The sequence below is a fragment of the Embiotoca jacksoni genome, unplaced genomic scaffold (genome assembly GCF_022577435.1).
Source record: "Embiotoca jacksoni isolate LCO1_2020_lvr unplaced genomic scaffold, fEmbJac1.0.p SCAF_14, whole genome shotgun sequence".
Taxonomy (NCBI): Eukaryota; Metazoa; Chordata; class Actinopteri; family Embiotocidae; genus Embiotoca; species Embiotoca jacksoni.
In genome coordinates this window covers 1,109,749-1,137,013 of record NW_027185274.1, presented here as the reverse complement: position 1 = coordinate 1,137,013, position 27,265 = coordinate 1,109,749, and the positions used below count along the sequence as shown (strand labels likewise).

At 43.5% G+C, this 27,265-nt stretch overlaps 1 protein-coding gene across 9 annotated transcripts; it reads right to left on the bottom strand.

Moving 5' to 3' along the window:
* Positions 1 to 229: 229 nt before the first annotated feature.
* On the bottom strand, positions 230 to 27,265 carry LOC138196974 (alpha-2-macroglobulin-like). Of its 9 annotated transcripts, none has more exons than XR_011178174.1 (38): positions 27,180 to 27,265; positions 26,872 to 27,052; positions 26,547 to 26,703; positions 25,440 to 25,492; positions 24,802 to 24,822; positions 24,411 to 24,576; positions 24,240 to 24,324; positions 23,965 to 24,121; positions 23,410 to 23,527; positions 22,309 to 22,418; positions 22,040 to 22,207; positions 19,941 to 20,165; positions 19,248 to 19,311; positions 19,010 to 19,155; positions 14,082 to 14,231; positions 13,524 to 13,664; positions 13,289 to 13,379; positions 13,015 to 13,177; positions 12,458 to 12,683; positions 11,364 to 11,490; positions 11,087 to 11,208; positions 10,885 to 10,936; positions 10,486 to 10,569; positions 9,403 to 9,579; positions 9,126 to 9,207; positions 8,192 to 8,348; positions 7,786 to 7,860; positions 6,401 to 6,563; positions 6,138 to 6,325; positions 4,648 to 4,860; positions 3,541 to 3,659; positions 3,337 to 3,427; positions 1,758 to 1,826; positions 1,565 to 1,670; positions 867 to 905; positions 559 to 612; positions 475 to 498; positions 230 to 438 (listed from the first exon to the last, which is right to left on the bottom strand). XR_011178174.1 is itself a non-coding variant. In XM_069147380.1 (37 exons), the coding sequence occupies exons 1-36, from the start codon at positions 27,263 to 27,265 to the stop codon at positions 608 to 610; spliced, it is 4,377 nt and encodes a 1,458-aa protein (XP_069003481.1). In that variant the 3' UTR covers positions 230 to 534; positions 571 to 607. The 9 variants fall into 9 exon arrangements, 4 of the variants coding, with proteins under 4 accessions (XP_069003481.1, XP_069003483.1, XP_069003484.1 ...); XR_011178175.1 differs by lacking the exon at positions 475 to 498 and adding an exon at positions 499 to 534 and having other exon boundaries at positions 571 to 612; XR_011178172.1 differs by having other exon boundaries at positions 475 to 612.

Here is a 27,265-nt window from a genome sequence, read left to right as displayed (position 1 = left end):
GAACTGTATTAGTACAAAAGCTGTAGACTGTCTGTAATTTACCCGTCTGCTCCTCTTAATGACTGATTCTAAAGAAAAAAACACTTTCTTCTTTGTTGTTTGTGTTTCTAATTTCACACTAAAATGACTTTCTTAACTTATTTTCTGCTTGGTGGATAAAACGACATCAGATATATAAAGAACATTAAAGCCGCAGGATGAAGTGCGACTGTAGGAAAACAGAAACCAGTTTAAAGGTCACTTCATTGTGTTTTATTGTACAGTATGGTTGAATTTGATATTAAACACCGACAAGAGTTTCGCAGCTGTGGAGGAGTTGTGACAGAAACCTGTTTGTGTACGAGAACACAAAGAGACGATGAAATACAAAATGTATTGGAAAGGTGTCTTTAATAAAATGCTGCTTTTTATATTATACTGGACGACCTCAGTGACGACCTCAGTGGCGACCTCATTGACGACCTCAGTGAAGACCTCAGTGACGACCTCAGTGACGACCTCAGTGATGACCTCAGTGACGACCTCAGTGACGACCTCATTGACGACCTCAGTGAAGACCTCAGTGACGACCTCAGTGATGACCTCAGTGATGACCTCACATCTTTCTTTAATCTGCAACAGAAACAATAAAAAGTAATAACTCAGTTAAAAGTTTCAGTCCATTTACAGTAGTTGTTAGTTTCTTTTTGAATAATTCTAATAATCTACTGAATCATTGGTTGATTTTCTTAATTGCTGTTCATACTTGTTAGACACATCTGTTAATGTGAACTGAAGACTTGATTTTTGAGTTGAGGTAAAAATATTTTGGGACTACTGTATGAATTTTGTGAAAAAAGTTTGTGGTGATTATTACTGACTGTTACCTGCAGCACTGTAGAGGTATTGTGCCTCAGCCTGGTCACCTGGGAAATGAGGGAGAGGAAAAGTTTTAAAGTCTAATTTCTCAAGGCTTTAACTTAAAATAATAACTCTTAAAACTGTTCTGTTTATTGTGAAATACAACTGTATGTAATCTATCAGTAATCATTTCAAAAGTGTGATGTGTGGTCAAAGTTTAAATAACTCATAAGGAGGCCGTAAATCATTTATTCTTTTATCTTAGGCCCATAAAGCCTTTACATGATTTGTATTTCTCCTCCTGAGAATAATGGAAGATTCTGTGGAGAACTCATGTAAAGCGACAGGTGCAGATAAGGAGGGAAACAGTGGCCTCGACCATCTGGTGGGAAATCCTCAGAAAATGAATGAAATGAACAGAGTGTATGTGAAACCGCACACTACAAGGCCTGTTTATCTTACAGCAGTTATAACAAGCGGGATCCTCAGTGATCTTGTCAGAGGCTCTTTAATGGAAACCAACTCTCAGGTTTGCTGCTCTGTCTTCTGCTTAAGCAGTAAATCTTTCATGGCATTGAACTCTGCCAGCCTGATTGTATTTTACTCTCATTTTTACAGTAAATATTTTTGGAAGAATGTGAACACGACTGGCCCGACTGAAGATTTATTGACTCGACAGTTGTACCGAGGAACAACGTGTGTGCTGTGTGATTGAGGGTGTTACTTGGCTGGTAGTAGTCGTAGATCTTGACCACGGCTGGCTTCAGGTTCTGCACCGGGAGCTCCTGTACGAGCACTAAGCGGTGGGGGATGACGAGGCCCTGCGGTAACTGAACACAACAGCAAAACAGACAACAGAGTCAGTAACACAATCAAAAAGCATCATGTAGCGTTTCTCCACTGTGAATCCCTCTCACCTCCCGTAAGTACACCAGGACGTGATCTTCCTTTTGTTCAACACGATCCACCTGCGGGGCACCTTTGAGCTGCGAGGAGACGATATTCAGGTAGATTATCATCACTGTCACCATGACGACACCAATAACTGACACAAACTTTTCCAGAGGGGTGTACTACGACGCAAGTTCAACATACGCAGACTTTCTGTGTTTGAGCTCCACAAAGCTGAAACTCTCAGTCAGAGATAATCGGTGCCACAACGGTGTTTATCAACTTTCTCTGTTAGCTCAGACTTTCTGCTTTAGGCTCTGAGTGATTTCACATAGAAGAGGGGGTGTTTGTAGCCTCTGACCAATCACAAACATGGACAAGTGTACTGACAGCAGAGCGACTTATTTTACAAAATGAGGAGCAAATTCTAATTAAAAGAAATATGAAGTTAAAAAACATAATGGATGTGCTGGCAAAAAAAAAAATCACAGACTGCTAAGTTGAAAGCTTCTAATATCACCTTCCCAAAAAGTTCTCTGGAAGATCTGACTGTAATTACATGTGCATATTTCATTACGTTAATGAATTCTTAAATGTATTCTCATGATGTGTATGAACGTTTTAGTTTTATAGTTTCACCTGTGTATAAAACACAATGAAATTTATCTACAACTCGTACAAAAATCACCGGGGAAAGACACCGAGGTTGGTTGGTCTCTGAACACTCCACAGAGGACAGTCTCACTGTCTCACTCCACAGAGGACTGTCTCACTCCACAGACGACTGTCTCACTCCACAGAAGACTGTCTCACTGTCTCACTCTACAGAGGAACGTCTCACTCCACAGATGACCGTCTCACTGTCTCACTCCACAGAGGACTGTCTCACTGTCTCACTCTACAGAGGAACGTCTCACTGTCTCACTCCACAGAGGACTGTCTCACTGTCTCACTCTACAGAGGAACGTCTCACTGTCTCACTCTACAGAGGAACGTCTCACTCCACAGATGACCGTCTCACTGTCTCACTCCACAGAGGACTGTCTCACTGTCTCACTCTACAGAGGAACGTCTCACTGTCTCACTCCACAGAGGACTGTCTCACTGTCTCACTCTACAGAGGACTGTCTCACTCCACAGACGACTGTCTCACTCCACAGAAGACTGTCTCACTGTCTCACTCTACAGAGGAACGTCTCACTCCACAGATGACCGTCTCACTGTCTCACTCCACAGAGGACTGTCTCACTGTCTCACTCTACAGAGGAACGTCTCACTGTCTCACTCCACAGAGGACTGTCTCACTGTCTCACTCTACAGAGGAACGTCTCACTGTCTCTCACCGAGTTCTACGGGATCTTCTCTGATTGGTGGTGACACTTTTCAGAGAACTGATTGGTCAGTAGGTGCTACTTTGATATGTTTTGATCCGATTTCTCCAACATGACCTGCTCCGCACCGGGTAAGTAACCACGGTGATCTAGCTAGTTTAAAAGAGCCACCTTTGTGACAACCCTGTCTTTAGCCTCAACATACCTCGCTAACCCACTAATCTCCCTTCGTGGTTCACCCCTCAGCGTGGTTAATATCAGTGTTGTAAGTTACCGCCTTTAGAGACTCAGGGTCTGGGACAAATCCAGAGAGGACTTTGATATCCAGGATCACCATGTTCGTGCTGTTCTCCTTTCCACTGTACCTGTAGTGGAACAATAAAACATGATGGTATTTTTTTGAATGTACATGTCCATCCACCCACTGGCACACACAACAGTCCTCCATCACATCTTTAGCTGCTTGTCGATCACTTACAGGGACTTCAGCTTCAGGTTGAGTTTGAGTTTGCGGCTCGAGGAGTCGACCTCTGTGTCGACCTCCACGCTGAGAGTGGTGACATCAGCAAGAATCGGGATGTTATAGAGGAGAGAAATCTGGGAAACAGGAAACCCGGAGAGAGGTTAACGCTCCTGACGAGTGAACAAGAGTGTCAGAAAGTGTTTTGATCAATTCTGTTCAAATTTACGTTACCAAAGAAACCTTGTGTAAGACAACTTCTCTTTCCCATGCTGAATTTGTAAGTGGACTATCTACGCATATACAATAAAAAAATATAATTTCATTTTAAAGAAAATGTCAATCTTTATTCTTTCATCTTTTTTTCTAATAATTGAAATAGTCCATTCCAGTCTTACAGCAAAGTGCGTAATACAGCCGTTAGTCCAGTAGAGGAAACCGTGTCAGTGTCACGCTTTACTTTGCTTTAGTGTGAAAATTACATGCACATATGACAGGTTGAAGAAAGAAACCCTGTTTCACGGCAAAGTGTGTAATACACACGTCTGTCCACTAGATGGAAGAGTATCAGTGTAAGGTGCTTAAGGAAAACAAAACCATGTGGGGAAAACCAAGTGGTTTCAGTAAGAAAACAAAGAAAATGCAATTAAAAACACAACAAAATTGTTGCCTGCTGGACTCGATCCATCCATGGTTGAGAGTCCGCGACTTACTTTAACCTTTGCACTTCGTCTCATGACATCCATCACGTGACCCACCTCTGTTTACGTACTTGTTCTTCTCATATCTAGAAGACACCAAGCTAAGAGACACCATGTCAAATGCATGCTTTCCCTTCAGTAGAAGAGCGTGAGTATTACAAGCTTTGCCGTGACACAGGAGGTGATGTGATGAAGCACAAAAGTGATAAAGTCCAGGAAGGGAGGGGTGTTGGGGATGATCTGTGAACCTCAAGTCTGTGAGAAAGCAACGTGAAATTAATCTTTTCCGAACCGTAAACACGTGCTTTTTCAGGTCTAGGCGACACAAAACGAGGCCCTGACACAGTATGACGTAGTGAAGGGTGTATTACATGCGTGAGAGTCAGAACCCATCAGGACTTCTTCAAGTGCTCCTGTCACTGACCTGCACTGAAGCACACGTGGTGCCCGTCACCTCCAGGCCGTACTTTCCTGTCACTGCCGGCAGCATCGTCTCTTGGTAGAGCAGCTTGTTGTCCTGATTCACGTCAAACGTCAGCTGTCCACTGGGAGACTGGACCTTAACAGTGCTGGAGCCCGTTGGACTGAACACCAGAGTGGAGTAGAGAGACAGAGCCTGCAGGGCCACCACCGTGTCCTGCAACACACACACAAAACACACAATAGCAGCAACAGCTAATACTGTCAATTTATACAAATGTCATCATTAACTTTTGTTTACACGCAGCAGCTTTCATATTTAGAAGTGTGTTCGTATTCTGGGCAATAAGTCAGACACGTTTCTGGGGGGTGTTGGCCTCCGCCAGGGCTGTTCTTTGTCACCCGTCCTGTTTGTGACCTTCATGGACAGGATGTCTAGGTGCAGCCGGGGGGAGGAGAACTTCAGGTTAGGGAGTCTCCGGATCGTCTCTCTGCTGTTTGCAGATGATGTGGTCCTGTTGGCCTCTTCAGACCTTCAGCATTCACTGGGGCGGTTTGCAGTCGAGTGTGAAGCGGCCGGGACGAGAGTCAGCACCTCCAAATCTGAGGCCATGGTGCTTTGCCGGAAACCGGTGGATTGCTCCCTCCAGGTGGGGACGGAGTGCCAGCCTCAAGCGAAGAAGTTTAAGTATATCGGGGTCTTGTTCACGAGTGAGGGGAGGAGTTGAGCCGGAAGGCGAAACTTTCTATTTACCGGTCGATTTACGGTCCGACCCTCACCGATAGTCACGAGCTCTGGGTCGTGACCGAAAGAACGAGTGTCTGAAATGAGTTTCCTTCGTCGGGTGGCCGGGCTCAGCCTTAGAGATCGGGTGAGGAGCTCGGACATCAGGAGGGAACTTGGAGTAGAGCCGCTACTCCTTTGCGTCGAAAGGTGTCAGCTGAGGTGGTTCGGACATCTGATCAGGATCCTCCTGGGCGCCTCCCTCTGGAGGTTTTCCAGCACGGCCAACTGGCAGGAGACCCAGAACACGCTGGAGGGATTATATCTCCCATCTGGCCTGGGAACGCCTCGAGATCCAAAAACAAACCGCTCCAAACTAACAAGATGGCGCCGGCCAAAATCCGAAACTGGAGGCTTCATAACAGCCGTTCACAAACCAACTGGTGACACAAAATTGGATGAGCGGTCTTCTCATGGTGTGTTAAACGGTAGCGATAAGAGAGGTACCATCATTGTCCTGTGAAAACAATGAACTTTCAGATAAACTAACGGTGTTAGCACGTCTTTATGGGTTGAGAAAAGTCCCCTACTTCATTCGTAAAGTCAAACCACTGAATTATCTGAAAGTTGTTTTGTCACAAAGATAAAACGAGGTTGATCTGCCATCTCATGAAAAGTTGGCGATGTGGAGATACGTGGTTTTCACAGGAAAGGAATGGAATGATAGAGCTTTAATATTAGGTCTGAGGTAGTCACGGACATGTCGGTACCTGTGTGGAGGAGAAGCCTCCGTATGAGTTCTGCTGCCCCGTCAGCCACCTGACGATGCCGGCGGTATAGCCCAAGTCTTCAGCTGTAGGCGAGGCACTGAGTTTGGCCATCATCACATAAGAGCTGATCTCCACAGACAGAGAGGCTGATGTTTCTTTTGCTGTCTGAGACCAGTGGAGGAAACTCCCTGAAAACAGACACAACACAGGTTACATTCACAGGAATGATGCCTGAGATGATTTCCTTCAGCAGGATGACTCACCTTGTCTGATTGCGACGGTGTCGAGGTGCTGCAGGAGTTGAGCCCGGGTCTCCATGTCTCCTGCCAGGGTGAAGACGTACGCCAGCAGAGCCGTAGTGTAGGTGTTGCTGAAGTTTCCAATGGACTCCTTCAGGCACGACAGGCTTTTGTTCACCACAGGATTCTTTAACAGATTAAAGGAACACATTATATTTCAACATTTCAGGGTAGGACTGATTCTATTGATTCAAACACATCTGTGATCTTCATCACTGCCACTGAGCCAAAGTGGTGGTGCTCAGATAGTCTTTGAACACAGGAACTCAGGAAACTTTAGGAGAAGGATTCAATGGATGGTGGCGATAATACTGAACAGCATTAATGTTTCATCTATCTTTTCCCAGTTTCAGAGGAATAGCAGTCATTTCACTTGGCTGTGTGTTGGAAAAGTGAATGCAGTACTATGTGTTTATCAGGATTAATGCTTAAACTCACTGTGTGAATGTCTGGGTCTGGTGACTCCACTCAGGATTGTTTGCAGTGATTGCATCCTTACGGACGTGGAACTCCAGTAAGTGGTGAAACTATTGAAGGAGCCTTCAACTAATCAGCATTGACCCCCATATACTCTATGTTGGGCACTAAAACTCTAACACTGACAAATGTTGTAACTACTGTAATGTCATCGCACATAGTCACCCCCGCTGGTCGCTGATTGGTGGCTGAACAAACCTTAATGCGAACAGGGTTTCCAGACTGTAATCACAGCGAAGACAGAAGCAGTGAGCAATAGGTGGGCGGAGCCAGATGGGGACCAAGCAACGGGTTGCTTTGAAATTGATTGTGTTTAATTTGTGGATAATTCTCCTTTGCTTACCTGCGGTGCTATTTTATGAATTTTTGTATGTGCACTGATGTGCGATTGTGCGCTTTTTGACATTTCTACCATTAAAAACGTGATCCTCTGTTAAACAGTACAATGCAATGCAAAACAAGGAATGGCTTTAAAAGACGAGATGGAGCTGGATTTGAATTTCACTGAAATGCTGTGAATCATGCAACAAACTCTGAAATATTTCACAACTGAAGGAGTTTTTCATGGACGAGGGATCAAACCTTTCAGCCAGCTCATGTCAGAGACTGGTGAACAATTTTGCAAAAGCAAAAACAGCAACACCACAATCTGCAGCCAAAGGCGTTGTTTAAATATGTCAAAAAAGCCAACAGTCTTCTCAGTGTTCTTGACATTACATAAATATAAATGTTTTTGAAAATACTTCTTCTTCATCTCCAGCCAGGAAGTACTGACATAACATGAGAAATGTCAATTAAATGAGCAAAAAAGTAAATGAATAATTTTAGTTTTTCTGTCTAACTGTACAAAATTGAAAGAGCAATTCACTCACATTTGTGGACCCGTTCATCTCCAAGAAGGCAGCAGTGATGTAGGCACTGAGGGTGACTTCATCAGACACCCCCCCCTGCAGAGAGAACGCAGCACAGAGACTTTAATACATTTCAGTCCTACATGACTCTTACTGCATGAGCTCAGTCAGGGGTCACAGTGTTGCAACCTGTTATAATAATTTGAGAGGGCATCCTCTCATACTGCAAATTATTTCTTGCTTGTTACAAATCAAACTCAGAATAACTTCATCAACCTCTGCAGGGAGAGTTGTGACCCAGGCTGGTGTTATGCACTATGATCTATGAATAAAATGGTGCTGATTTAAGTTCTGCTAATGCGAGATGTCACTGTGTGAAAATGAACGTTTCCATTATGCACAGACTCTACAGGAACAACCGGCTTACCTTCATTCTGTTGTTGAACAGTCTTCCTGACTGTTCGAAACAGCCACTTTCTCGTTGTTTGCTTTCCAGCCACGTCTTCGACTCTTCGATGTTTGTTGGATCGATGTAGATGAAAGACTTCGCTTTGGCAAAAGTTCTCAGTACGAACGCAGTCAGCCTGAAGAAAAGCAAAACAACTTACAAAGACATTTAACTAACTCATGTCTCACCATGATGTCAACATGACACAGTATTGATCAAACGTTATAATTAAGGTTGTAAGTGAAGCTAATTAAGTTTTCAGAACGGCTGCTGCCTGAAAGTCACTGACTCGAATCCTGTGTTGGAGACAACAGATTCTTCAAGTCCAATAGTTTTTTAAACAGTTTTTTAGGGTGAGGATTATTTTGCACTCAGAGATTGAATGTACCATCCTCATATTAAACAGCCAAATCTGATTTGAGTGACAAAAGCAGATACGAGTACAGTCCTATATTTTAGCAACACAGCTGAATATGCTCGTGTCTGTATCACTGTGAAGAAACTTTGAGTAATTAAAAGTCATTTATGGGGGAGTAAAATCCCATTTCTCTGACACGCTAATCTGAAGCAAGACAACCACGGTGTAATCTTTGTGGTGAACGTATAAGGTTTTGTTTCTGAGGTGAATTCTACTGCTGCGTTCGAATGGAACTCGTGAGCTCGTGGTTACAACGTGGGAAGTCGTGGGCACCGTGTGTTTGACGTTCAAGTGGGTTTAGTTGTAAAAACACAGTTTCTAGGCAACGACAACGTGGACGACATCTAGAAGCCACAGAGACTAAAAATTTGGCAAGCTAACAGGGAGATAACGTCATGCAGGGAATGTTAAGGCACAAAGGGAAAAGATGAGGCCCTTGGGAAGATCAACGTTCGCAGGCTACTATCTAAGTTGACTGAACACTAATGATCTCACCAAGTGTTCCCAGCTCCTGTTCCTTCTCCAAACGTGCTGTAAGGACCGTTGTAATGTTTGTAGTTCAGCTGTCTCTGGTAGCCTGTTGAACGGTAGGAACGCAATGATTAGGGGGTTAATGAGACACACATTGTCACGTTGTTTATTTAGTTTATGTCCGAGGAACAGGAGAATTCTATGACTTTGGCTGACAGTACATTGTGTGTGATCAGCACTAGTGTGTCTCAGATTGACAGATTTGGCAGTTTTTCTCTTTTAGCTGCATTAGAAAACAAACCACTGGTCAGGAAGCCCGCAGCCTTCTCCATGATAGCCGGGGTCAGCTGCTCCGTGCCTCTCAGGTACTGAAGGATGTAGATGTTGGGAGCCAAAAGAGCCATGTTCTGCTCTCCACATCCATACGGCATCCGCAGCAGTCCATCCAGGTTCTTCAGGGCCCGGCCGAGGATGTCACCTGCACAGAGAAGACACTGAATCACTGAGAGGGAACAGAGAACGAAGCCTACCTCTAATCTCAGATGGATTAGATAAATGCATGTGTTCAAAAACATTCACCAGGATGCAGGTGTTATAAAACAGCTAAACAGGCTTTGAAAAAGTAGTTCAACATTTTTTTTTGCCCGCTGGCACCAACTGTTTAGAGCTTCTGTTCTTGCTGCGATTAAAGTCTTTTCACCTGAAGGTTCACTCAGTCACTCTGTCAGGCTGACCAATCAGGGACCAGTGGGTGTGGCTAAGGGCGGTGACGTTTCAGTCAAACTTTTGTTTCTAAATGTGGTTCCAACAATGGTAGCAGTGGTACCACGATATTTAATATCGAGCAATTGAGGCCGGAGCACCAACGTCTTAAATGTCTGAGATAGACATTTACCAACATGGTGTTGCACTCTGCTTACATTGGTAGATGGTCTCTGTTGTTTGTAGCTCGGTGAGTTTCGGCACACCACACACATCATATGGTGGTCAATGCTGATTGGTTAAAGGCTGCTCCAATAGTTTCAAAATGAACCCGAGGTCTACGACCATTAGGATGCAAGGACTGGAAACAATTCTTAACGGAGCGTGGACAGATCTGAACGTTCACACAGTGAATTGTAGTCTGGTAATAGCAGACTACAAAAGATGTGCATACTTTAAAGTTGTTTTTGTACTTCATTATATCAATTTGCTTTCTTTATGGCATGAAAATGCCACGTTTGAAGTGTAACAACAAAACATGATGTTTTAACAAACACAAACCAGCTTTAAAACTCCACTTACATTTAGTCTTCATTTACAACTGCCTCTTTTAACAGAGCTACAAGGAAGAGGAGCTGGTTTAAATTATCAGCACTCAGTTTAAATGACCACATCAGTTTACCCAGGACAGAGACTGAAGCACGGGCAGACCCTTCAATCACATTGTCAGGGAATTGAATCTCTGTTTCCTCTGTCAACGTTTCTCCTGTGGACAGACAGAAATAAACTGCTTACACAGAGATCTCCAGTGGAGGGAAGCACTAAAACATACAGGCTCATTAGACTATCAAGTCAGTGGACCATGAATTATAATACATCATACAGGAAACTAGGTGGGACAATATCAGGGGTTCTCAACGCATGATCAGTTCTTCCACTAGTTTGATTGAAGTAATTTCACCTTTTCATTAAAATTTTTGCAACATACAGTACAATGTCCTGAACTTTTCCAGACTTCAAGCATTTGGGTTTCCCCTCTCAAAATGTTTGACAGGCCGTTCCTGGCCTGAACCGAACTGACCTTTCGGGCAGAGCAGCCAGTTGTACGTCTTTGTCATCTCGGTTCCCTCGGCCTGCCAGGAGAAGATGCGGGAACTAAACTTTATTACGAGTTACAGTTTCAGCTCTATCAGGGAAAATATACTTTAAAATCCTTTTTAAAAGCCAAACAAAGGTAAAGTAAACTTTGTCTTTGTCATCGTTTTTTTTTTTGTGGCACCAACCTTTACTATGAGAGGTTTTGTGACCACGTCGATGCGACCTCTGTCTGGCACGCTCACAATCTCATTGTCACAGGAAGCGTGTGATGTCACGGCCTCCGCAGTCACAGTGACATTTGGAACCCCTAAAACAGATTTAAGATCCTGTTTTCATCATCAAAACATTTTGCCCCTTAGATGGATCTCACTGATTTTATGAAGGTGTGTTAGGCGGAGAGACAGCGGTTCCTGCACCCTGACATCCTTTTAAGTTTTACACCAGTGTGGATGAAAACCTCACCCAAGGCTGTGGGGGTCATGGTCCAGCTGAGGGTCTTGCGCTCGTTGCCACACAGACAGGATGTGTACTGGTCACCAGAGAGGGGGGTGAGGGTGTAATCTGAGGAGGGGGCTGGAGTCACAGTGACCTGTTCAAGAGACACAACAATACATTTATCTACAATCATAATGCTTCAAAACAAGTCAAATCTGAAAAGTGAGCAAAGTGCTCTCATCATCAGAGTCACTGTACTTTATGTTCACCATCACGAGCTGTCGTGGAATCTGAGAGAGAAACATTCTGACATAACAAATCAAAGTTAGAACAAAACCACAAACTGCATTTCAGTCAGGACCAGTTGCGTCAAAGACGGCTTTTATTGCATAACAGTAAGTTACATTTGGCAATATGGATCTGTTCTGGGACCTGGCTGCCCTTCCACATGCTTACGTGGACAGCCTGAGACGGGGAGAGCACACGCAGAGTCCCTCCATGTGACTACTTAATGTGACTTAAGGCACAGAGAACAGCAGCAAGATCCCCAAGGACAGAGCAGGCATCAATGACAACAGAAATGACATTGATTAAATCAGACGCAGCATGAAGGGAGGAGCTGGTCGGGCGGTGGATTGTAAAGTGTCTTGCAGAGGAAGCAGGAAGGGTAGGAAAGCTGAAGCTGCTTAAAGAAGGCGCCCTGTTTGAGATTTGCCAATGAATGCATGAGCTGATGTGGGCCGGCCTCGAGATCAGCTGCTGAGCTGGCAAAATAGCTGAGCTTGACTTCATGGCCTGCCTAAACTAACACTATGTTCAATTAAATATTGGATGATTTTCCACAAAATTATATACAGAAATTCATGTGCACTACTGTTTACATTGCAACACCTTTGGCACCCTCTGCCTTTTCTCATACGGGTCAAAATCTGCCCATTGCTTTGATTTATGACAAAAATACCTGAAAAACTAAAGTCACTTCCGTCAGCCTCAGCTGTGCTTTGAGTTCAGTGTCCTTTAGCAAATATTAGCATGCTAACACAGCAAACTAACATCGGCATGGTGACAGTGTCATAATGAGCGTGTGAGGATGCTGACACTGATGTGAAATGATTCGTTACCATGATGCAGCTGGTCAGGTAGTTGAAGGTGGTCGCCTTCAGCTCAAACTGTTCCCCCCGGATGATGGAGTAGGGCAGGGTGAGCTCGAGGAAGAACGGCTGGAAGACGGTGATTTCTTTACGAGGAGCCAAACCGAAACCCTGAGGGGACAAACAGAAAGTCTCCGTCTCCCAGGTGGTGATGGTGTCCGGGACGGTGAGGGACACGTCCTTCGTTCCAGACGCTCTGAATCAGCAGAGACACACACATGGAAGTACATGTGTAACAGTATAGTTACTGTGATCTGTGTAAATGTGAAACCGTTTTCACTGTTCGAGTCAGAACGTAATAGAGTTTCATGTTTATAAAAACATTCATGCAATAATTTTCATGAATCATCATCAAGAGTATCATTTTTTTAGACACACAATTATTTGTAAAACATTTTGCTAAGCATCACGAACATCCTTAAAATCACGTGTGCAGGGAGACAGAAGGACGTACACATGCTCTCTGGCTCCATAAATTCACTCAAAGTCATTTTCCCTGATTTCATCCCTTCGCAGCAGAAGCTCACCCAACTTGCACCAGGTCCCAAAGCCAAGTCTCAGGGAAGAAAGTGCGGACTGTCTCTATCGGTGGAGGCGGTGATCCGGTGTTTCCAAAATCAGATCCAGGGACGCTAGTCAATACACGGATCTCCTTTCTGGCCATGGGACTGTCGTAGCCTAAACGATAGACTGCAAAGAGAGGAAATACCTCATCAGAAGCAGAGAGCAGCAGCGACACAGATGACTGCTTTATTTTTGGTAAATACTCTGCATGTGGCACTTAAAGAAATAAAAAGTCACCGTAGATAGAGTGATGGTATTCTCTCCCTTTGAACTTGAGGCATGAAGGCAGTCGGACAAACATGTTTGTTGCCATCTTCAGTCCGACATTCTAGAAAATCCAACAACACACAAACATCAACAAAACGTCAATTATAGCTACAACAACAACAACAACTATTATATTTAATATCAGCTTACAGGTAAATACGGTCATATTCTTTATAATACATATTATTTGTTGAATAAGAGGTACCTTGAAAACTGTGTGGGCATCATTTTTCTCTTGACCAGGATACCGTATGTCCCTTCTTGGTCTCACAGGCAAACACTCTGTAGGATCTTGAACCTCATATGGGATATCGGACACTTTCGTGACAGGCAGCAAGTTAAATATCTGAAAAGAAAAATATGGGTCAAGTTGAAAAACGTCCGGAGGGTTTATGTTCTCTGAAGTTTGGACGTTTGGGCAAATCAGAAGTAAGGCCTGCTCTTTTATTTTGAAACTTAAAAGTTAAGTCTGTCAGTCCAAAGTTATTTATTAATGAGGTAGAATCTTAAGATGTACATACATTATTTCTTCAAAATAGAATTTTTTTAAACATCATGCTTTTCAGGAAAATAACTCAAATTGAATTATTTTATAACATTTGGTAAAAATTTACAACTGGTCCATCGGAGAAAAAGAGGAAATGTTCAGGAAACAGTGACAGGATAAAACTGTAACCTCTGACAGTGAAGAAGATGATATTATACTGAGGACACTAACAGTAAAGGATGTTTCCATTGATTTGTGGCTGATAGCAGCGGGTACCTTGTCTGTAGTCAGAGTCTTCAGTGGCTCCTTGATGAGGACACTCTGGTCCACAATGTTCACACCACACAGAGAGTCAGGCTGGGCCATCAGCTTCATGGTGGTGTCCTCTCCTGGGACGACTGTGGACGGTGAGAACTCCAGCCCCACCTGACACACACACACACACACACACACACACACACACACACACACACACACACACACATTAAACAACAGACTTTAGTGGCATAACTTTTTTTTACAGACGACACACTTGTTGAGCTCTGTATCTTTAGCTCTTATCAGACAGACAGTTGGACAGTTCAACAGTTGGACAGACACACGGTGCGGACAAGAGTCCAGTTTACTCATCTAGCACATGTTCGGTCAGCACACCTGTAGCAGGGACCGTATGTGTGGTCACTGTGTGGCCATGTTAACACAGAAACCATGAATTGGTCTGACTTTGTCGAGAATTAAAATGCACTGGTTAGTATAACAAGAGGACTTCACACAGATTAAACCACCATAACGCTACTGTAGAATATTTCTAATTTTAGATTAGCTTCATATTGATCTTTTGTATCAGCAGCTAATGTAGGATGCTAATGGTGAGTTCAATGGCTACTGGGAAGTGGGAAAGTTACGACCTTAAAATAGGAAAATACCCCTGAATGCCTGTCGAACATCCTACTTTAGAAATAGGACTTTTCTAAGAGCTCAGTGAGGTAGGTTTGATGCAACTTGACATGGCAGCATTTGTGGTATAAGAAAGAAATTCATCCATCCATGTTCTTCCACTTATCTGGGGTCAGGTAGCGATGGCAGCAGGCCAAGCGAGTTGGCCCAGACTTCCCTCTCCCCTGCAACATTTTCCAGCTCATCCTGGGAGATCCCGAGGTGTTCCCAGGCCAGCTGGGAGATATAATCCCTCCAGCGTGTTCTGGGTCTCCTGCCAGTTGGGCATGCCCGGAAAACCTCCAGAGGGAGGCGCCCAGGAGGATCCTGATCAGATGCCCGAACCGCCTCAACTGACTCCTTTCGACACAAAGGAGTATTGGTTCTACTCCGAGTTCCCTCCTGATGTTCAAGCTACTCACCCGATCTCTAAGGCTGAGCCCGGCCAACCTACGGAGGAAACTAATTTCAGCCACTTGTAGCCGTGATCTCGTTCTGTCAGTCACGACCCAGAGCTCGTGACCATCGGTGAGGGTCAGAACGTAGATCGACCGGTAAATAGAAAGCTTCGCCTTTCGGCTCAGCTACCTCTTCACCAAATCGGTCCGGTGCAGCACCTGTTTTCCTGCTGCAGCCGCCCCGATCCACCGGTCGATCTCCCGCTCCATCCTCCCCTGACTCTTGAACAAGACCCAGAGATACTTAAACTCCTTTGCCTGGGTCAGGCACTCCATCCTGTGCTATCCTATGCTAGTCTTTGCTTACAATAATACTATATATGTATGCCATATTATATTCCTTATATACAATCTCGTATTAATCAACTGTTAATCCTCAGGCGTATGCAACAGGCTGTTTCTGTAGAGGTCAGCATACTGCTGAGGTCAGCGATCCTGTTGGGATAGCAGAACTACAGGCCATGATTAAAGCACTGGAATGGGCAGAAGGGAAAGTTGTAAACATCGACACAGACTCAGCATATGTAGTGGGTGCTATTCATATAGAGCTGAGACAATGGATCAGAGCAGGATTCCTGATTGCAGAAAAGACACCCATCAGACATGAAGCAGACATGAAAAGACTGGTGGAGGCACTAATGAAGCCAAAAGCTGTGGCTATCATGAAGTGTAAAGGACATGACAAAACAGACACTTGGATTGCAATAGGCAATGATCAAGCTGACCAGGCTGCCAAGAGAACGGCAAGATATGGAGCTGCGTACATTATGTTGCAAACTGACAGGACAATACAGGACATGCTGCCACAGTGTGATGTAGACATGATAAGAAAGGAACAGGCCAAGGCCTCTCCATGGGACACCAGTGTATGGCAGGACAGAGGAGCCAAAAAACAGGATGGATTGTGGAGAGCCCCGGATGGTAGACTAGTTCTGCCACCAGGCCTGGTACAGAGTACATTACAGGAAGCACATGGTCTCACTCACTGTGGACAGAAACAGATGCAGCGACATCTGACCCATTGGTGGCATCTATTTCTACCGGCTATGATAGAAAACCACGTGAGAGAATGTAGTGTGTGTATGGTATACAATGTAAAGGCGACCATTAAGCCTCACCAAGGACAGTTTCCCCTGCCACAACTCCCAGGGAAGGAAATTATCATTGATTACACAGACATGATTGATAGAGCGGGAGGACACAGGTACCTCCTGGTAGCCGTGGATGCATACACTGGCTGGCCAGAGGCAATACCTGCTAAAAAAGAGGATGCAAAAACAGTGATAAAATTCTTGATAAATCACTACATACCCGTGCATGGGTTTCCTCGTCGCATCCGTTCAGATAACGGCTCTCATTTCAAAAATAAAGACTGACAAGAAGTAGAAAAACATTTGGGCCTAAAACACGCATTTGGCACGGTCCACCACCCTCAGTCACAGGGGAGGGTAGAAAGAATGAATCAGACACTGAAAAGTAAAATCAGTTAAGTATGTGCGCAAACCAAGCTGTCCTGGGTGGAGGCTCTGCCAGTAGCATTGATGGAAGTGCGCAACTCTGTGAATTCTACCACAGGGTTCACCCCTTTTGAGCTGTGGACTGGACAGCAGTTTCCGGGTCCAGGCGCAGGAAACCCGGTGGTGATCGAAACAAGTTCCTGGATGAAATATAAGCCAAACTATGATCAACTAACAGCTTTGGTGTCAGGTTTCTCTACACAGGTGACGGAGACCAAAGGGGACTCTCTGAGCAGCTGACGGCGACTTCGCTGGTGACAGTGCAGAATAGGATGGCATTGGACATGCTGCTGGCGGAAAAAGGGGGTGTGTGCCACATGTTTGGGGATCAGTGCTGTACTTATATCGCCAACAAAACGGCACCTGATGGGTCGGTCACAAGGGCCCTAGAAGGCCTCAAGACGCTCTCCCAGGAAATGCATGAAATGCCAGGTATTGACAATCCCCTGGATAGTATGCTTAGCGGGTGGTTTGGTAAATGGAAGAATGTTGTTGTATCTGTGTTTCTGTCGGTGTTAGGGATGTTATGTGCTTTTGGTTTGTGCGGCTGTTGTTGTGTTCCCTGCCTTAGGTTGTGTTCTCTGCCTTAAGTTGTGTTCCCTGCCTTAGGTCGTTGTGCAACCGCATCATCGTGGCCACTGTGGAGAAGACGGGCGAACCTCCCCCATACCAAATGCCCCTGCTCCTGGGCGGAGAGCCGGCCGCCATGATGGACGAGGCGGAGGATGATGAGGAGCAGGTTGTGTAGGGTTTGTTTGTATGCACTCGTGTCTCTTTTGCGTTGATTTGTGTTCTCTTTCTTTCTTCTGATTGTTGGTCTCCTATGGGAGACCAAAAGGGGGAATTGTGCTATCCTATGCTAGTCTTTGCTTACAATAATACTATATATGTATGCCATATTATATTCCTTATATACAATCTCGTATTAATCAACTATTAATCCTCAGGCGTATGCAACAGGCTGTTTCTGTAGAGGTCAGCATACTGCTGAGGTCAGTGATCCTGTTGGGGTCAGCATGCTACTGTGCATAATAACAAGGCTGTAACGGTTGATGGTACGACCACTAGTTTCACCTCCTGTCTTTCTTATTTCTTCCAAGTCATAAAACAGGAATAAGTTACTGACCTAAGCAACACGTCCCCACAAGGCAAGACGGCCTACCTCGACCAATCAACAAAGGACACATCACCACACATGACTTTTTGGTTCCTGTACTATAAGAAGACTGGGTCAGGGAGAATCAGGAGTTCAGGCTTCGTGAACTGACACATACTCTGTTGTTGTCAGGGAAGCATAGTCTTGACCCAGAGCTCTGTAACACTGATTATTCTGTTGCTGTTAAATAAATATCTTGAAGCCTGACATCTTCTCCTATTGCCTCATTAAAGAACACGCAGGACTGGGGGCTTACATACTGTATATTGGCTTTGTACTAGCATGAGCCCGAGTCCAACAGTCCCCAACTGGAGGGAGCAATCCACCGGTTTCGGGCAGAGCACCATGGCCTCGGTTTTGGAGGTGCTGTCTCTCATCCCGGCCGCTTCACACTCGGCTGTAAACCACCCCAGTGAATGCTGGAGGTCTGAAGAGGCCAACAGGACCACATCATCTGCATGAAGGTCTCAAACAGGATTGGTGACAAAAGGCAGCCCTGATGGAGGCCAACACCCACGGGAAGACTCCTAAACCCGACCAGCATGCCCTCTGGAGAGGAGGCAGGGTCTGAAGACTTGGGGGGGGGGGGTCTCACCCATATCCCTGGTGGAGGTCCCTGAGGTAGTCAAAAAGGTGCCGGGGGTGGATGAGATCTGTCCTGAGATGCTGGAGGTGCTGGACATTGCTTGACTGTCTTGGCGGACACGCCTCTTCAATGTAGCATGGACTGACAGGGTGGTTCCCATTTTCAAAGAAGGGGACCGGAGAGTGTGCTCCAACTATCGGGGTATCACACCACTGAGCGTCCCGGGCAAAACTTATGCCAGGGTGTTGGAAAGGAGGCTCCGACCATTTGTCAGACCTCAAATTCAAGGGGAAGAAAATCAACTTCCTCTAAATAATGAGGTGAAAATACCCAGACTTGGTTAGCTTAGCCCGCCAAGATTGCCATCTGTATTAAATGTTAAAAACGGAAGCACATCAAGACTTGTGGAAATGCCTTTTTGTCCACTAGGAAGTGGGACGTTCGCAAATGGAGACTTTTCCAATTCTCAGCAGCTTGAACGCACGATAACATCCCCTTTGAGTTTACACTGTTGCTGCAGTTGGTGCCACTTCTCCTCTTCTCACACTGACCTGGTGACTGAAGCATTTCTCAGTGGTGAAGTCGGCGCTGTGGGCGATCACGTTCTCACTGGGGAGGATGGCGTAAGCCACGACCTGGACGTCTGGTGCCATCTCCGGAGACACCCTCAACTGAAAGGAGACCTCGCCCTCATTCACTGAAACAGCAAAGCAACTATTATAAAACTATTTTCTTTCTATCGGATGATATTACAGTGTAAACTCATGATTACGGACAGTCTTTACTCACCGGATGTATCTCGCACTTGAACCTGTTTAAGTCCTTGCATGGTGATGGCTCCTCTGGACAAAACCTGCAGGATTTGACAGAAAATGACACAAAGAATTAGAATGAATGAATGAATTCTCAATTAAATTCTGTCTGTTGTTCCGGTGCGCTTCTCTCATGCTACCTGTAGTGGAACATGTTCATGCGTTTCATGCACAGCTAACGTTCAGTGTTTAAGATGTAAACATGTGATTGTGGGGCCTGTTTCACAAAGTAACTTGGTCTGTTTGAGGTTTCTGGTTTCTGGTCACTCACATGAGTGTAACCGGTCTTAAACCAGCTCTGTTATCAACAAATGTTTCGTTTTCATGCGGAGAGAATATTTACAAGTTGGAACTGAGCAATTTTATCTACGTGAGCAGGCCGCCCAAGTATTAGCTCTGTAGGCGAGGAGATTTACTCCTGTGTAAATGGAGAGAAAGTTAAATATTTCAAAATGAAAACTCATTAGTGTGGATGTAGCGTAGGTATAGAAGTTTGGCACGGAATGACAAAGAGTAGATCAAAACAGATCTGCGGTGCTATAAAAGTACCACAGTTGTGTTCCTTGAAATCGAATATATATAAATGATATGAAGGCCATTTTAAAAACCTCCATCCTCTGTTGGTTTTCTCTGGAAGAGAGAGCTGTTGGCAAGCTGAGAAATAACTCACCAGATACATGACATCCACGGAGCCCTGGGCCTCTCCCACCACAGTGTACTGGATGGAGATGGTCTGTTCAGTGTCGCAGGGAAGTGCTTCCTTCTTCTTCACCTGCAGCGTGCTGACTGTTTTTGTGTCTTGAGAGGAAGGTTGGGACGCAGACAGTGTGCGAGATCCAGTCTCATAGAAGGCGGTTCTGTATGCATGGTGGTCCAGTGTCAGCATGTTGCTCACCTTGATCAGAGAGAAGAAACGTTGAGCTCATGGTGGCTGATGTAAGAGAAAGTGAGCTCAGTTTTCGTAGGCGAGGCAAATGTCAATGTTTGGAACGAGTAAAGTCTTTCAGTGTGGCCACGAGTAACCATGGCAGCACCATGAACAGTTGCAGCATATAGAGAAACCTTTTGGCCTGTGGGCTGCATCGTTGTGATGTGCCTGACAAATATACAGTGGGTACGGAAAGTATTCAGACCCCTTTACATTTTTCACTCTTTGTTTCATTGCAGCCATTTGCTAAAATCAAAAAAGTTCATTTTATTTCTCATTAATGTACACTAAGCACCCCATCTTGACAGAAAAAAAAACAGAAAAGTAGAAATTTGTGCAAATTTATTAAAAAAGAAAAACTGAAATATCACATGGTCATAAGTATTCAGACCCTTTGCTGTGACACTCATATTTAACTCACATGCTGTCCATTTCTTCTGATCCTCCTTGAGATGGTTCTACTCCTTCATTGGAGTCCAGCTGTGTTTAATTAAACTGATTGGACTTGATTAGGAAAGGCACACACCTGTCTATATAAGACCTTACAGCTCACAGTGCATGTCAGAGCAAATGAGAATCATGAGGTCGAAGGAATTGTCCAAAGAGCTCAGAGACAGAATTGTGGCAAGACACAGATCTGGCCAAGGTTACAAAATAATTTCTGCAGCACTCAAGGTTCCTAAGAGCACAGTGGCCTCCATAATCCTTAAATGGAAGAAGTTTGGGACGACCAGAACTCTTCCTAGACCTGGCCGTCCAGCCAAACTGAGCAATCGTGGGAGAAGAGCCTTGGGGAGAGAGGTAAAGAAGAACCCAAAGATCACTGTGGCTGAGCTCCAGAGATGCAGTAGGGAGATGGGAGAAAGTTCCACAAAGTCAACGATCACTGCAGCCCTCCACCAGTCGGGGCTTTATGGCAGAGTGGCCCGACGGAAGCCTCTCCTCAGTGCAAGACATATGAAAGCCCGCATAGAGCTTGCCAAAAAACACATGAAGGACTCCCAGACTATGAGAAATAAGATTCTCTGGTCTGATGAGACCAAGATTGAACTTTTTGGCGTTAATTCTAAGCGGTATGTGTGGAGAAAACCAGGCACTGCTCATCACCTGCCCAATACAATCCCAACAGTGAAACATGGTGGTGGCAGCATCATGCTATGGGGGTGTTTTTCAGCTGCAGGGACAGGACGACTGGTTGCAATTGAAGGAAAGATGAATGCGGCCAAGTACAGCGATATCCTGGAAGAAAACCTCTTCCAGAGTGCTCTGGACCTCAGACTGGGCTGAAGGTTCACCTTCCAACAAGACAATGACCCTAAGCACACAGCTAAAATAACAAAGGAGTGGCTTCGGAACAACTCTGTGACCATTCTTGACTGGCCCAGCCAGAGCCCTGACCTAAACCCAATTGAGCATCTCTGGAGAGACCTGAAAATGGCTGTCCACCAACGTTCACCATCCAACCTGACGGAACTGGAGAGGATCTGCAAGGAAGAATGGCAGAAGATCCCCAAATCCAGGTGTGAAAAGCTTGTTGCATCATTCCCAAGAAGACTCATGGCTGTACTAGCTCAAAAGGGTGCTTCTACTCAATACTGAGCAAAGGGTCTGAATACTTATGAACATGTGATATTTCAGTTTTTCTTTTTTAATAAATTTGCACAAATTTCTACATTTCTGTTTTTTTCTGTCAAGATGGGGTGCTGAGTGTACATTAATGAGAAATAAAATGAACTTTTTTGATTTTAGCAAATGGCTGCAATGAAACAAAGAGTGAACAATTTAAAGGGGTCTGAATACTTTCCGTACCCACTGTAGTTCTTGGGCTACTTTCTACTCACGTGGATGATGACATCTCCATTGAAGTCATCTGTGCTCAGTGAGAACGTGGCGAAACCATCGCTGTCGGTTGTGAGATTCAGCAGCAAGCGAGGCGACCACCGTTTACCCTCGAACATGTAGATCGGCATGTCAGCGATGGGCGTATCGTTGTAGTAAACAGCTTTAATCTGATGAAAGCACAACGCTGCATCACTGAGAGTGAACATGATTTGAGCTGCTCTGACCGTTGCACGACACAGAAAAAGTGAAGACAACATTTTGCACTTACTTTTCCTTCCACATTTGATCCTTGTTCGTAAATCTTGGGCGTGTCGGTAAAGGACAGCTTTCCAATAACATGTGAAATCCTTATTCTCCTTATTTTTAGGCCTGAAACACCTGAAAATGAAAAGCCTCCATGTTACAATGTCCATGTCACGTTGTAAAAATACAAAACATTCTCTCGTTGTAATAACCCCTCTCTTTTTGGAATAGAGTCATAATCAGGGTTGAAAATTATCACCCAACAACTGCTAAATGCAGGAGATTTTGTGTAGCGACGATCTGCTCAACCTACCAGCGAGTAAACAAAACAATAAATGCAATCGTAACCAAGCGATACTCTTGACAGGGGTGGAAGAAGAGTTCAGGTCTTTTGCTCCAGTGAAAGTACTGATACCACATTGTGAAAATACTCCACTACAAGTTAAAGTACTGCATCCAAACCCTTTTTAATAAAAGTGTGTGTAATCACCAAGATGTGTTCAAAGTATGAAAAGTCAAAATACAAAATATCGAATAAATACTCCCTGTTGGTGTTTTATTATTTTATAGGATGTTTCCTGTTAATGTTGAATTAACGTATATACTGTTGGTTGGGCGAATCTACAGTAATGCATCATATTTAATAAAATTATGATATTTGTATTGTTTCTGTTCTGTTAGAAGCACATATCTCTAAAAATGCAAAAAGATCAGAAAGATAGCGTTTTACAGTGAATCAAAGTGTGATTTAAAATAGTCTATTTAGCTTAAAAGTAGGAGTTTTTTTTTTTATATCATTAAGGAACATTTAACTCTTCAGTTTATCAGAAAGATTCTAATTTAAAATCACCATCAGACAAATGGGGTGGAGTAGAGGGTACAAGATTTGCCTCTGAGATGGAGTGGAGTAGAAGTATAAAGTTGCATGAAATGGAAAATACTCAAATAAAGTACAAATAAATCCAATTTGTACTTAAGTACAGTACTTCAGTTGCGTTCTGCCATTAGTTAAAAGAGGAAAGTGTCTGTCTGGTAAAATCATGGAGAGGCTGACAGATTTTAAAATCCACACGCAAAGAAGTTCATTTCCTGCCCTGGATGTGATATAAAAACCAGGAAGACTCACCTGTTCCCTCCTCTTCCATTGTGACGGTGACATCCAATACGTCTTGCACCGCCTTTTGGTCAATCTTGGTGAAAGTTGCCATCTTGAAGGTTAAAGTGGCACAGCCTTTAATGTCCGCCTAGAAAGTCCAAGAAAATACAAAGAAAAAGAAGAGCATAAAGAACATGTATGTATCTTTATTTAAGTGATGTTGGGATGATACATCGATAAAGTGAAGGTTCAATTTAACATCTGTAATATGAGGTATATTTGTTTTTATAATAGTTATTTATAAAGTTGCTTTATTGTATTGTATGTGTTGTTGTTGTGGAAAGGGAGGAACGGAGAAACTCTAAGTTGTAGGTTGAAAATTCAGTCCATGTAGTCATAAAGGAATTTTTGTGGCTCTAGCAAAGACACGAACTTGTGATGAGTAAAAGAACGAGGTTATTCACAATGATGAGTTTAGTGCAAATTTCAGTATGTTATATGTGCAGTGTGCATCCTGTAAACGTTCTACCTTTACATGTGTGTTGTGTTGGCAGAGAGATGAGACTGTAACTGTAGCAACTGTACCTGTTTTGTCTCCATGTGGCACGGGGCAATTATCTGGAGCTTGTTGGCTCCCTCTGGATCATCGTTGTTGATGAAAAAGTTCCTGTACATATAATGATTTATAGGTCGGCACATCTGAACTTTGACAGTTCCTGGGACAGGCTGTCCGTATGTGTACCTAATAAAAAAAATTAAAAAAAACCATTAAAAAATCTGAGTCATTCACTCACCAAACTGCACTTCCCATTTTTTGAGCTTTGAGTTTGTCACTTCTCAGAAAAATGACTTTTACTTACGTTGCACATACTTCAACGTCGATTTCTTTGTGCCCAATACTTACTTCTTCAGGTATGTTTACTGTTACGTCAAATTTGGGCAAAACTGGGGACAAATTCTGCATGTTAGCATCCATACTTCATTATCAATGGACACAATCAAAAAAAAAAAAAAAAAAAGCCCTAACTTACCATACTTCTCCACCTTGAAGCTGTAAGTTATTTTTTCTTCACCCATTGACACAATGACTTGGTAGAAACCTTCGCGGGCCTCAGGGTTCAAGGAGTAAGACAGCTGCAGTATTTTACCATCGGATGTTTTGTTCAGCCACTGTCCAATCCTGTTGTTGTTCGGATCCTGTTGTTGTTACACATGACAGATTTATTCAGAGAGAAGTTTGCTATTCTTCGACTTGATGTGATCATTTGTGAAAAGCTGTTTAGTGTAAAAGATCTCAGAGCTGTTGCGCTATAACTCCATGTTGTTCATAGAAACTCACAGAAAACTTAAGGTCAGATGAGTCGAGGAGGTTAACATGCTGAATTTACAAAAGAAAAAAAATGCTGTTAGATATTTTCTTACCTCGATTTCGATGATATCGTACTGAAAACGAAAAAAGAGCTATGTTAAATTGGTTCATACTGTTCTGATCATAAAGTCTACTGTGGAGTCTGGGTCCAACCTTTTTATTTTTACACTCGTTATTTATTGCAGATTCCAATGCACTCAACAGAGATTTTGAGAAAGGCTTTAAGAAACATTTACCACACTTTAACATGAGAAGAGCTTTAAACGGAGTATTTGTAATTCATTAAAACAAACGTTCGTCCAGTTGGTATTTTGTAGTTAAACATTTTGATGCTTATTCCCTCAAATGATATTATCTGCAGCAAAACGTTGCAAAATGACAAGCGTAGAAGGTCGATAGAATTATTACAACATCAACAACAGTCAACACAGACAGGTTTACCTAAAGAGACCTCAGCTGTACTATTGATTTTGCAGCAGGATCAGATTGATTGTGGACATAATGTAACTGGGGTTAAAGAGCACGCGCCCATGTTGCTCACTTCATTGCATCACTTGTGCTTACCTCCACTGGCCGGTGTGTGTACAGTATATCTCAGTTCACATTACAAACAGAGCTGTTTTCACAGGGTATCACTGCTGCTGTTCGTACATGAGATCTAATAGAAGGAAGAGACCGTTCAATTACTCACCAGCTGACCGGCAGGTCTCAGCTTGGTGTCCAGAGAGACGACTCTGAAATGCACTGAGAGAGGACTTGATTTTACATCTCATCTAATCCATCAGGCTGCTAATGCTAACATCTTCTGTCTGCTCAGAAATGACATCATGATTATCAAACTTACAAGTTAAAATCATCTCCAGCATTCTCATCAACCTTTATAACAGAGCGACACATTCAAACTCAGTCGGTCTCTAGAAGTCTGTATTTATGTGTTCATTACTGTACTCATGGTTTTTTTTTTACATTCAGCTTTATCAAATTGCCATCGTCTTTACATCCTTTACAATCTGAAATAAACTTCTTTAGGTTCAGTTTATGATGGCCCACCTGCAGACAGCAGCCCTTTAACAAGCACAACAGTTTTACTTTTGCTACACGTCAACACTTTTTTTTTTATGAAAGCTTTTTCATGTAAATGTTCAATGTCAATATTTTCTATATACACTGAAGGTACTTTATTCATATTTGCCAATGTAACTTTTTCATTTATGCAATTTCTTTTCATTGTATTTGTTGTATATGGCTACATTTTTTTTCCCATCGATGCTACTTTTACTTTTTTGTATATTCTAAAGTTTCTTTTTTCATGTTGTTACTTTTGTCATCTAAAATAGTTTTACTCTTCTTACATAGGCCAGCAATATTTTTTCCATCAAGGCAAATTCAATCAAGGCATACACACTTATTGTACTTTGTTTACAAAAAAGAAATGTTACTTTTTCACGTTAGTGTTACTTGAAGTAATTTGTTCTATCTGCAAATGTCTTCTTTGGTGTTTCTGTTTATGTTCAACCACACACACAATTCATCTCTCACTGCCTGTATTGCAGACTTCAGCATAGCAAAGTTTTCAGAACAAAGGATGAATGCTGCTTGCAAATGAATATACAGCTTAACAGGCTCCTTCTTCCAAGCACAGTGCTTTGTTTTTGAAAACTGATTAATTCGTTATATAAGACATAGTACTGCGAGAATAAATATTCTACACCTTTGCTATGCCACCATCCTTAACTGTTTGCAGAAGGAGAAATACCACACATCAATATCATTCTGTAGATCGTCAGCTCATAGTTACCCGTTTGTCCGGGGAGGTAGATCGGTTTATCTGTCTGGACGAATGTCATCGGTCGATACACTCGGATCATGACTTTTCTGACTTCTTTTGAGTAAAACGTGTCGCCTCGTACCTCCACCTCAAACTTCTGCACCTCCTCATTCTGCACTAAAGGAACCTGTGACGCAAAGATATTCCAATTAGCCAAAAGTCAAGAGACATGAACTCCAAATCAAAAATGTAATCAACCATAGGATGTGTATAAAAGCATTTTATGTGTTATAAAACCCCAGCTGAAAGAAAAGTGTATTTGGATGTTAAATGGAAACCCATCTCGGGAGCTGACCTTAAACTCGGCGCAGGTACGAAACTCTTCACTGGATGAATGTATGAGAAGAGTCGTGTTCTTCTCTTTGGACATCAGAGTGACAGTCATGACCAGAGTCTCGTTGGGCTGCCGGAGACTCGCGCAGAATTTGGTGTCAGCTCCAGCTTCAAGAACGGCAGGAACAGCCACCATGTACTGCCTACAGACGCAGACAGAGTCACACACACAGCAGTCACCTCAGCGGCTCTGACATGGGAGAAAACACTGCATACGTAAACACACCAAACTACTTCTATTATTTCCTCCGACAGTGCAGATGAACTTACGGTCCCGCCACCGCTTGACTCCCACACATCCAACTCAGGAAGACACACAGTGTCCATGTCCACATCTGAATCCCCAGCTGACCCAT

Excerpts from the sequence above, each read along its gene's own strand:
- LOC138196974 (XM_069147379.1), bottom strand. The coding sequence starts at position 27,265 with ATGGGTCAGCTGGGGATTCAGATGTGGACATGGACACTGTGTGTCTTC. Across the intron at positions 13,178-13,288 it reads ATACCATCACTCTATCTACG|TCTATCGTTTAGGCTACGAC; the intron begins GTGACTTTTTAT and ends CTCTCTTTGCAG. Across the intron at positions 11,491-12,457 it reads ACCTGACCAGCTGCATCATG|GTCACTGTGACTCCAGCCCC; the intron begins GTAACGAATCAT and ends TCTCTTGAACAG.